The sequence below is a fragment of the Diadema antillarum genome, unplaced genomic scaffold (assembly GCF_040938485.1).
Source record: "Diadema antillarum isolate AM-2024a unplaced genomic scaffold, OU_Dant_1.0 seq00000599_RagTag, whole genome shotgun sequence".
Classification (NCBI taxonomy): Eukaryota; Metazoa; Echinodermata; class Echinoidea; order Diadematoida; family Diadematidae; genus Diadema; species Diadema antillarum.
Genome location: NW_027271529.1, coordinates 624,911 through 637,367, shown reverse-complemented (window position 1 = coordinate 637,367; position 12,457 = coordinate 624,911). Strand labels below are relative to the sequence as shown.

General features: G+C 39.1%; 1 protein-coding gene across 1 annotated transcript in view; it reads right to left on the bottom strand.

The window, feature by feature from the left end:
• Positions 1–1,099: 1,099 nt before the first annotated feature.
• Positions 1,100–12,457, bottom strand: part of LOC139735803 (solute carrier family 35 member F5-like) — a 62,263-nt gene continuing 50,905 nt past the window's right edge. Inside the window, exons 12-13 of the mRNA XM_071646553.1 lie at positions 2,298–2,494; positions 1,100–1,529 (exon numbers count right to left, since the gene is read on the bottom strand). Coding sequence (XP_071502654.1) covers positions 1,439–1,529; positions 2,298–2,494 — 288 coding nt within the window. The 3' untranslated portion in view covers positions 1,100–1,438. The remainder of the gene's footprint in view (positions 1,530–2,297; positions 2,495–12,457) is intronic.

Sequence of the window (12,457 nt, the reverse complement as noted above, 5' to 3'; positions counted from 1 at the left end):
GGTCTCAAAATATGCGGGAGACTTCAATGAAAAAAGTCGTGAAACGACGCGGCAAAAGCTTTGCGCGTTGCGAAATCGTGGCGCGAAACGTCGAGGGGGGGGGGTCAATTTGACCCCCCCCCCAGTTAGAATAGGGTTAAACACGTTGAAGACTAGTCCCGAGTAATGAGAGTATCACAACCAGATGGAGTTTTTATGCTGAATGATGCGACCTCTAAAAATGTTTGGAGGTGTGGAGCTCAGCATGACCCTTTCTTCCCTTCCACTGACAAATCGTTTGCTCTTTGGATAAAAAAGACTGGTTGCACACATCTTGAATTGCAGTATTTTTGCACTGACGATTAACCAGAGTTGCATGTTTTGACCGATGGGCCATGGAGTGTGCAACCTTGCTGCTGTGTGGAAGGTCACTCCCAGCAGAATTTGGTCTGCATGAGGACTCTTCCAGGCATCTGAACAGTGAGAACTCGGACTCTTTGAAGTGACAATACTTCTTGAATCTGGTAACAATCAGATTTGCTGGTCATCTGCAAACCTTCCCAGTCATTAGGACGGTCAAGCCATTATTGTGAGACTCCTTACAAAAAAAGAAAAGAAAAATAAAGAAGATCCCACTGCCGATAAACTATTCCTCTCCCAGCCAAACATTTTCAAACCTTGGGTGAAAGCCCTTACATTTCCCTGCAGCTGCTTTTGTCATCTGAGAGTTACTGCTGTCAACCAAAAAATCTCTCACATCAAGCCCTACACCTACATTAAAAATAAGAAAACTCATTGAGGAAAACAGGTATATTGGTGCTTCAGAAGTTGTTGAATACCATGCAGTTGACACCATTGATTAAATCGTAAATGCAGAGCATCCCAAGCCAAACCAAGTTTGAGCAAATACCCCTCAAAATGTCATGGTGATGAAAATAAAAACAACTCAACTCTTCCTAGGATGTGATTGGGCAGGCATTGCCAATTTGTATCATTGAACATTTCATTTCTGATCATTCACCAAATAGATACTTATGGGTCTGAAGCTCCACAACTTACAGGCAAACTACTGGTACATAGTAGCCCTTTTGTTTTTTTCACAATTGTTACCAAAACCATATACCATCACACCCAACTAGCAGAAAAGGCTCTGGCTCACAACACGGTTCGTACTAGTTACAAAAAGAATGTACTGTACACTGAAAGTCTGTTTGTCACGACAGCATTTCCACACAGCGTGGGGACTACTCAGAAACATTAGAGCACCGCGAGCAAGACAGGGACGCCAGGTCCCCGACTGAGTCGTCAAGAGAGTTGGCTGAAAGGCGAGAGTGTCCAGAGTTCTACTCGACTGGCCGAGAGCAGTCTCCACGAGTTGATATATTATAAGAAGGCAGGAGGCTGTGGATCGCTGTCGTCTCAAGAGGGAGCCCCAATCTGCATGTGCTCACAACGCTTGCTAGCAGCAGTCCAGTCCGTTGCCGCTACCGTCCACACTGTGGAGGTTTATCAAGCTCTCCGACTGATCTTTATCATCAGCCGACGGTAACCTGGAATCGGAACAAAATCAGGAAATACAGTGAAACTGAACTGATGTGGGTAAATCTCACATGCTATCACGGTATCTCATACTGTTAAACCAGGAAGTTTTGCACGCATGAAACTTTCGTGAATTTCGTGAGGAACCAAGATTCGCAAAAGCAAAAGGCATGCAAAAGTTCTTGTCTACCCAATGCATTGAATGCCAGTGGCAATTTGAGAAAATTTCATGCACCTAAAAAGGCCATCAGCTCCAATTTGTGAAAGTTTCCTAAGGGGAATTTTTCAGGTTTTACGGTATACTCAATGTCATACTATGGTTGGAATGCAGTTTATAAATATGACTAAACAGTGCTGGTGCGTGTTTGCTTTCATTGAATAAAAATGCAGGTACAATTAGCCCATAACAGATCACTATAGACAAATCAAGCATGAACTCACTATGCTGCAACTTTTGAATGTATTGCCTCTTTACACAGAACCTATGCCACAATATCCTATCACTTCCCCTCTATTGTATTTCTATCTCTTTTCATCAAAACAAAACAAAAAAAAAAAATTACATGATGAGCTTCATTGTATCCAGATGGGTACTATTGTAAGAGAGAATACATGCCACAGACTTGCAGAAGATCTAGCCCGGGCAATATACTGTAGGCGCAAATATTCATATCTGAATGACACGCCTAAAAACACAACAACAACAAACTGTACATCGAATATAGCCCTCATGATAGAGTTAATATTCAGAAGGGGATGCCTTATTCGCTGTTGCCTACCTGACATGCGGCGTTTTCCGCCGACAGATGGTACAGATGGTGCAGAGTAAGCAGCTTAGTCTGTGGAAACAGAGGTAGAGACGCTTGATGAGTGCCCACGCTGGGTCCCAGTCATTGTAGTGGGTCAGCACTGCTATGACGATAAACGACAAAAAGACTGGCACGCAGCCTAAGATGAACGTCAGCGTGAAATCCGCCTGGAAGGGTGGGGGAGGGAGAAGAAAAAATTATTGAAATGGCTAAATCTTTACAACATCTGTGTATAGCTATTCCTGCTGGATTTGTTAAAGGGATCGTACAGTTTTGGTTGAGACCTAATTTCAGGTTTCTAACATTTTTTGGTGAGATAATGAGAAACCTCTTATGAAATATGAAAGAGCATGTAATTCTATGAGGAATTCAACGTTTATTTGATGAAAATTGGTTTTGAAATGGCTGAGATATCCAAAAAAGAGCGATTCTAATAAAGTGTGGGACACACACTTTATTACGATCGCTTTGTTTTACTTTGTTTTCGGACGTTTCATTCATTCCAAACCCCATTTTCATCAAATAAACTTTGAATTCCTCTTAAAATGGTATGCTCTGTACTATATCATAAGTGTTTTCTTGGTATCTCACAAAAAGTTAAAGATAAAATGGAGTTCCTGTTAAGGTGCATTTCACCGAGTGAAACCATGATTCAAAGTATCAGGATATAACTGCTAGTCAGTATGATGCTTAGGGAGCATTATAACTCATGTTTGATTACTAGAACGTCAATTTAGATGAGAACTGCAGTAGTGACTCTCGCAAAATAACGGCTCGTTTAAACGGAAGGATTTGGTCTCGAGCGCATGATTCACAACGCCCCCTTGCGGTCCCGAGAAGAAAGTCGGTTTTCGGATACTACTGATACTATACTACTTACAGAAGTCTTGAGAGAGCTCTGTGATATACTACTGAAGTGTACTGTACACAAGCGCGACCGCATCCCAGAGGCTACGATCCGCGATCCGTTTATAGCAGAGCAAGCTGTCGACAACTGCGTACATTGTGTGTATAGCCACTGTGTGCGTTTTATGTCCGACGTCCAGTAGTGTACGATCGAACGATACCCCTGTGCGGTGTATGTTGTGTGTACGTATCATGGGGGCATGGATGGGCCAACCGTATACTGTGCATGTGGGTGGCCATGAGCATGCTATCTAGTACCCATATTGTACACATGCCCCACGCGCTTTCCCCACTCTTTGCCTTCCACCAGGGAGGTGAGACCTCCCTGCTTCCACCAAAAAGTCGATACTCTTTGCTAGTCATGCTTCCACCAAAGAGTGGATTCAGTCCACTGAACAATGTAGTCCGTGGCGATATCGTACTGGCTTCCGTTCGCTATGACAATGCCAATCACTGTACTAGTGGATGGTACATGCGTGGCCATGGCAAGCGAGCTGGCTTCGTTCGTTCGCCCCGTTGCAAGCTACTAACGTATTACACGTATTATGTACTTGGGTACTGTTAGTATTCATACGACCAGCTGCGAGCTGCGTGTTAGTGGACTGTTCTGCAGATCTATATAGAGGCGGTCCGAAATGCATGTTCATTTGCCATGTTTTCATGCTATAATAAACAATAAGATTCTCTCGCCATATTATGTGTTGACAAGAACAGATAAAATAACTGAAACAAACAATCAAAGGTAGCCCTCCCATTTTTCTTGTTTTTGTTATTCTGTCGATAAATGAGCTTCCAAGTAAAAAAAAAAAAAAGAGTAAACAATAGTGGGCCTGTACGTTTTGTGAAGGACATGTTTGTTGTTCGTCGGGTGATTTGTTGACAGGCCATGGACCTAATATAGGCCTACTAGTACAAGGACATTCATCGTACACATTTTTGCACACGCATAATACCTTCCCTACAGGATATACCTGTCCTCTACGATTACCGATCCTTTTTTTTTTTCCTTCTTTTTTTTTTGTGCTCTGGAATATGCTACGGAAAAGTGAAATATTGAGATCACAAGTGACAATCATTCTTCCATCATTTCTTTTAAAAACTGCCTGCTTTTCCCTAGCGAAAGTGTTTGCTTTGAGGTATGATTTCCTAACATACACCTCAAGACTGCACATTCACTTCATTTGATTTTTCTGCGTTATTTTCTTCTGCGCATATAGTTTTAGATTTATCGAATCTCCATCTTGTTCTTCTCCCGGCTTGCTTGCGGTGACAATCATGGGATCAAAGCAGTACCCTAAAGCATGCTAAAACTGTCTTTGAGACGCTTTTGAGATGTATAATAGGCCTACAGGTGGCCGTGCATGATTGACACAAAATTTCTCATGATCTCAGGTATTGCTGCTCCTCATCATCTGTATCTATTCAAAGACATTTCTGTCTGAAAAAGGCACATCTGCAAAACAAGACTGAAATGAGGGAAACGATCCTTTTGTTAGTGACGATACATGATCACACAATCAAGTAAAGAAAAAATGCCAAGTAAACCTAAGAAAGAACAACAGCTCTCATGTATTTATTACTGATGATCATCTACACAGCCAAAGTTGCCATGCAGTCGGTAGATGTTGACGCTTCCGCACGTACCACATGCTGTTCATTTCTAATCTTAATTTTTTTATTTATTTTTTTAGTTGCATAGGCCTGATTGTCAGAGAAAGACATAATCCGAAATCGAAAGGATTTTTGTTTTGCTTTTTTTCTGTTTTTTTTTTTTTTTTTTACTGATTGTTTGTAATTTTCAAATTAGTGGGGCCTATTGAGATACGTTTTGCGATTGTAGGACATGTTTGTTGTTGGTCAGGTGATTTGTCGAGAGAACTGACAACCAAATTTGCTAATCCTGTTTGTGTTGTTGTCGTTTTAGGGTTTTGTTTTTTTGTTTTTTGATTTGTTTGTCCAGCATGGTAGGGCCTACCTGTGTTCTGTGCGTAGTTACTGCGGCCGGCGTGTAATGGCGACAGGGTCTTGTTCAATTTGCCATGGTTTTTACACTATATCATTTATGATGAAAGAAAAGCAATTCTCTCGCCGTAAGTGCTGACAAGCCAAATCAAAAAATCAATAACAATCTTTGCATCGTTTTTGCCAACTCTGTCCATAGCCTAAATGAGCTGTCCAATAAAAAAAAATGCACTAAATATCGTCAACTAAACCTACAGAAGTAAAAACAGCTTGATGATCTACACACGGTCAACGTTGCCATAGTTGACGCTTCAGCCTGTATATGCTGAGCATTTCTTTCTTAATTTCATTCCTTTTCTTCTTCTTTTTTTCTCAGCGTACTTTTACTGATTGTTTTTCAAATTAGTTGGGCCTATATGCGTTTTATGGAAGACGTGTTTAATTGTGTTTTCGTTTTGTTTTGTTTTGTTTTGTCAGGCGATCTGTTGACAGAATAATATTGATGACCACTAATCCTGTTTTGATTACTATTAATATTATTTTGGGTTTTGTTGTTTGAAATCAAAAATTGTCTGCACTTTTTTTCCTTTTTTTGGCCGATTATGTCGATAAATCAGCTGTCAAGTAAAAAAAGAAAACAATCGCCGACTAAACCTAACTAAAACATCAACAACAAACCAACAACAACAAAAACAAACCCAGCTCGGTTGTTACTGATGATCGTCTATACACTATACGTTGCCAGAGTTGGTGCAGTACACGACGCTTGGCACGAAGCATTAATTTTATTCAAATTCATGAAATTCTTCCGTCGAGATGTTTTCATTGCAGCTGATTGACAAATTGCCCTACATCGACGTATATCAGTTGCAACGTAGCATTTATGCTTGACATTTTTCCATTTGTCCATTTTTTCTTAGCGTAAATAGCATAGGTCTGAGTGTCAAAGAATTATATGGATTCCGAAAGGTTCGGGTTATTTATTTTGTTGTTGTTGTTTTACAGATTTAGTAGGGCCTATATGCGTTTTGTGCAGAACGCGACAATGTTTTTTGTTTGAGCAGATGATTTGTCGACAGATTGTACAGAAATGCTAATCCTGTTTAGATTATTATTGTTTTAGGGTTTTTGTTTTCGTTTTTGTTTGTTTTTGCTTCATTGCTCCATTCACGTGGTACCTGTGTACTGTGTGCAGTCAAAGAGTGTGTAATGGAACTGTGCTGCAAGATGGTATACATGTAGCGTTCTTCTAGAATAATGTTCAATTGCCATGTTTATATGCTTATCGAAGAAAAACACTTCTCTCGACATATGTGCTGTCAGGTCAAGATTTAAACAAAAAAATGAAAGAAATTATTTTTAAAAAAAGTCTTCACAGCCTTTTTTTTTTCTTTTGCTCATTCTGACAATGAATGGGCTGTCTAGTCAAAAAGAAAAAAAAAATCGCTAACTAACATAATATAGAAAATCCGATTGTTAATGACGATTATCTACATGGTCAACGTTGCCATCAGAGTAGGCATAGGCCTATCATGGATATTGACGCTTGGCATGTAGCATTTTATGCCGGACATTTTTTTCTTATTTTTTTTTTTTTCGTAGCGTAGTATGCGCAGGCCTGATTGACCAAGAAAGACGTATTCCGAAATGTTATGTTTTCTAGTTGTTTTACTGACTGTTTGTTTTTACAATTAGTAGGGCCTAATATGCGTTTTATGTATAACATGTTTGCTTGTTGTTTGGGCAGGTGATTTGATGGAATTGATTACCACAGTCATGTGCTGGTTCTGTTTGTATTATTATCATTTTTTGTTGTTGTTGTTTTTGCTTAGCGGCCAATTTTGTGGAGAGAATTGGCAGAAAAAAATTAATGTGAAGAGGACTGGTTTGTTTGCTTATCAGGTGATTCTGTGAGACAATTTTGTCAACAACAACAACAACAAAGCAAATCAAAGACCTCTTCCATCTGTGATTGTGCGACCGTCTTTTCCCTTTTTTCATGATGACAAATGTCATGACAAGAGCATAATCTTATGCAATCTCTTTCACATAACACAATCCCAATGGAGATCGAGGGGGCTTCGTGTTATAGTAAGCTATAATCAGTAGTGATCGAGGTGGCTTCGTGTTCGACCGGTATAACAAGCAACGGTGGACAGCTCTACATGTATGCCATCAGGTATGTATATCACACGTATATATATATATATATATATATATATATATATATATATATATATATATAAGATATATATATTGCATCCTTTCTTTTTTATTTCTTTCTGGTGCCCCACTCGGGATTAATCGGCTGAATAGGAAAAAAAGGCTCCCCCATGCATTTTTTCCCCTTCAGTTTCTCGTGCCACCAATGCCCCCTCGTTACGGGGTTGTTTCCTTCCTAAAAACAAATATCAAAAAATAATATACCCGTGGTCACTGCAGAACCTTGATGATATACATTTTAAAAGAAAAGAGAACTAACTATACCCTATAGGGGGCATGGGGGCAGTTTTCTTTCGTTATAACGAAGTTTCGTTATAACCGAACAAATACAATATTAAACGAAAACAAGGAAACCACGCATATAAATTATGATGTTCTGTTTGCTGAATACACTGGAAAGCTATGTAAAATGGAATGGGACCTTTTAAATTTCGTTTGAATATTACAATTAAAAGAGAGCATAAAGTTGTTTGTAATGTCCGAAGGTTCGTCGATCGGAAATTAAAATGATCAGGTTCGTCATTCCAAAGGTTTGTAATTTACTAACTGAGAAAGGATCACTATTCCGAAGGTTCGTTGTTGCGAAGGTTTTTTAATCCGAAAATGTAATAAAGTTTGTCATTCCGTAGAAGGTTTGTTAATTAAAAAAAAAAATGACACAGGTTACGTATTTCGAAGGTTCAGTTTTCTTATAAGACGATTATAAGGTTTGCAATTCCTAAGATTTGTTAGTGGACTTACCTTTTCTTTTCTGGATTAACGAAACGTTTTTTGTTTGTTTGTTTGTTTTTGGGTTTTTTTTTGTTTTGTTGTTGTTTTAGGTTGTTGTTTTTTTAATGTTCCAATTAATGAATGTTTGGAATTCCTATCATTTTCGGACAAACGCACCGTCGTAATAAGAACCATATTTTTTTTTTTCGGAATAACGAATCTTTGGAATAACGCCAAAATGTTCGTGAACAAACACTGTTTCATTTCCGAACTAACGGACATTTAGGTGTATCAGAATCTTTGTGTTTTGTAATAAGGAACCTTACTCAATTTCAGATTATTGTCAGATTGTTTAACAATAATGCAAGTTCTCCTCGAAAACTTGTGCGTGACACACGGATCGAAAACGCAGTATTGTGAAGCATTCGCCCACGCAGAGACGCTATAAATGCTTGTTCAGCTACGTATTTTCGGAAGCGATCCGCATTTCGTTATAACAGAGCACATTTCTTTTGTTTTTCTTTGTCAGTGGCGCTCGGAAAAGACTTCGTTATAACGAAAATTTCGCTATAAACGTGTTCGTTATAAGCGAATTTTTTTTTAACACAGACTTTAATGGCGAACATTTTGGGAACAGAAGTTTTGCTTCGTTATTACCGTGTTCGTTGTAACGGGAGTGCAATGTATTGCAAATAAGCCATAAACATCACATCTCATTATTATTGTCATAAATTATGAGAGGATTGTAATTTCCTGTGCACATATCGTTATGTATGTTTTTTATATTGTTTTTAACAGATTGAACAACGCTCCGTAAAAACATGACATGCTGTCCCTATATAGCACCAGTAAATGAACGTCACTGGAAACACGTCCTGATGAACTTCAAGATGATGTCAAGTCAAGTCGCATCAATGATCATTGATGTACCGCAAAAAATATGAATAACACATTATCCCTTCCCACACATTGTCATAATAGGAAATTAATCATGGTGACGTTATTTTGTTTTTCTTTAATCCGGAACAACAGAGAAAACGTAAACTTTTCACCTTTGTCACGCTGAGTGAAATAGGTCAGCTTCTAATTATTTTCAGCATCCAGAAATGTACGGTATGACATTAATTTTGGTGAATGTATGTTACTAAAATTTGTAGATTCTTTGCAAAATGGTAACATCAAGGCGATGGAAATGTCCGACCACTATACCCTTTATACCATTGGCTAATGTTTCTTTTGTGTCCATGAGTATACGTATGTATCAAAGAGAGGTCAGTCTTTATGCTCCACTGACATTAATTCGCTCCGCGAGAATGTGCTCCACAACATCACCCCAACGACATCTGCTCCGTCGACAATGATTGCTCCGCCGACGACTGAACCACCAACACTTGCTCCGGTGATGTTTCCTTCGAAGACACCACACTGAATTGTCCCGCGCCCCGGCGACATTTTACTCCAAGGATACGGCAATAACATTGATCTACCATTAGTTCCAGTGGAAATGGCTGCATTTCATTTACCCAAATTCTGCTGGCATGTCCTCATGAACGAGATCCGAAGATATTTTATGACATCTGCTGAACTCAGCTCAATATTGAAATTGTTCTTATAACTCACAATCTCATGTTCGCATTATATCTTGCCACATTCAAAAAATATGCAGGAATTGTTTTGCACAAGACATATAGTTGTTTCTTGAAATACTTGAGGGGTGCTGCCGATTATTTATAGGCAATTATTAATTCGTTCAAATGTTTTATTGGTTATTTAGAAGGCCTAGCTAGTATACATATGCTACGATTGTTTTGGTTTATAGGTAATGTTTAGGCACTAATCTTCAACATATATCCGAAGAGTGTTCTTCGTAAAATAGCATTGCGTAAGCTTGTGATTCTAATTCATCGGAGTATCAAGCCTTTGTACTTCATTGTCGGATATCACCTTCGGAATAAACATTCTACATCCGGCACTGGTGGATGTTTCAGAAAATAATTGTCAGACGGGAGGGGAAATCTTAAAAGCAAAAATGAATGTCATTCTTAGTTTGATATGTTTCCCCTTGGGCAGTGGGAGATATTTGATTGTCTGTTAATAAATGATTCACCGTAAAGTCCCAAGGTAACAATGATACATTTCAACTATAATAACATGGTATTATAACCAAAGGTAAACGTATGGATTGCCCTGCTCGCAACTCGGCATTCATGGTCGTGATGGTCTTCCGAGGAATCCAATTTGACATGAATAATTAAATTGATTGAAACTCCATTTAAAATGAAACTCTTATTATACGCACATAATCTACACATAACGAAATCATAATTATACAAAACAGTATTCGAATACCACCCACTCACAGCCCTCTTCATGTAACATAATCATTTACATTACGTCGGGATACCAGATCACATACATTTTCATAACATCCAGTGCAAAACATAATTATTAATTGCTTTCTTATATAGGAATTACACGATGGTGAGGGTGAGGATATCATCCAAGGTAACAGTAACAGTATTGCATAGATGCCCCACGATAGGCGAACATGCGTTTATTCTGTTCTTGTTTATTTTGACGTTGTTCATTTCTTTTTCTTTTTCTTTATCGAGCAACGAGAGACAGACCTATACTTCCGAAGTAGGAGCCTTAGTATTGACGGAAGGGGGAATTGGCGGGAAACTAATCTCCCTTTTTGACATCGTTGATTTCTTTGCACGGTATCCATTACTTTGGGGGATAAGTACACGTCATGTATAAGGTTCGTCAATCCGGGTCCCCAAATTCCTGTTCCAGATCCATTTGTTGCTCCGAATATGAAGGCGTTAGTTATAATCCGAACATTTTTATTCTGAAAACGAATTAGGTCCTATACGTGGTACGAAATTTATTTCCTTTCAGGATGAACGAACACCCGTGTTCGAATCAAGGAACCATAAAAATAACGAAAGTGTTTCTCTCTCAGAACAACGAACTTGCAGAGTGACGAACAGTAACATGATTTTCCCTTTTTATAATCAAGCACCTCTGAGTCACCGTCAGAAAAGAAAGAATAATGATAGAGAATCTTCCCCCTTTGGAGGGCAGTGGGATATATTTCAGGAAAGATATAAAGAAAATAGAAAAAATGACATTATTTTACGTCAATTGATTGAAAGAAATGTAGAATCAGGTAACGATTGCAATCCTGCCAGTGGTCTTCCCCGGAGTCTTCGACTTGAGCTCGCTTCGAAACATCCTTTTCATTCCCGCAGGCCCCAGACTGTTTATGACCTCAGCAGGAATGCGCCACCGCGCGGATTTGTGGTTTACCCCCCCGCCCTCCCCCTCCCCCTCCCCCTCCCCCCTCTTTGCCAAGTCTGTGGCACCTTGCTATGGTGGGATTTTGCTCTTTTCTCTTTTCTCCGCCAACGAAGTGGCCGGAGGCATTGTTTTCGGGGCGTCCGTCCGTCCGTATGTCCGTCCGTACGTCCGTCCCGTTTTGTTTTTGTCAATATCTCAAGAACCGTGAGGTGGTTTTGCATCAAACTTGGTATGAGGGTATATCCTGGGGGATGATACTTTGTTTGGATTTTAGGGTCACGGGGTCAAAGGTCAAAGGTCACAGGTTATTTTGTGAAAAAAGGTTGAAATTTCATGTTTTTCTCCATATCTCGCAAATGGTTCAAGGTATCTTCATGGAACTTAGTATATATATGAACCGATGGGCAGTGATTATCTAGGGAAGTTGGGGGTCATGGGTCAAAGGTCAGGGGTCAAAGTTCAAGGTCAACTCCTCAAAATATCACTACTTTTCTTATATTTATGCAATGCCTGAAGGATTTTTTTAACTTGATGTATGCATGTATAACCCAATATATATTCTGCGGGAAGTTTCGTGCCAAAAGGTCAAAGGTCAAAAGGTCAAAGGTCAAGTGAAAGTGCTAAATTGCACTTCTTCCTCCATATCTCAAAAGTAACTCAAGGTATTATCATGAAACTTACATATTTATGCATGCTCTACCTAACAGTGATTCTCTTTGGAACTGTGAGGTCAAAGGTCAAAGGCCAGGTTTAGATAATACTATTTTACCATTTGATACAGAATTTATATTTTTTCTCAATACCTTGAAAATTACTCAATGCATAAACTTATAAAAGGGTCAAAAGTCCAGTAAAAATCATCAGTTCCCCCAAATACCTGCACTCTGACGTTTTAATCATTCATCCAATTGATAGTTCTAGGAAAGTGAACATTCAGCACATTTGTGGCAAACCTGTCATTTTAATATCTTGCCAATTGTGTGAAACTGTCATCACACATTGTCAAGACATTGTACTATAGACCT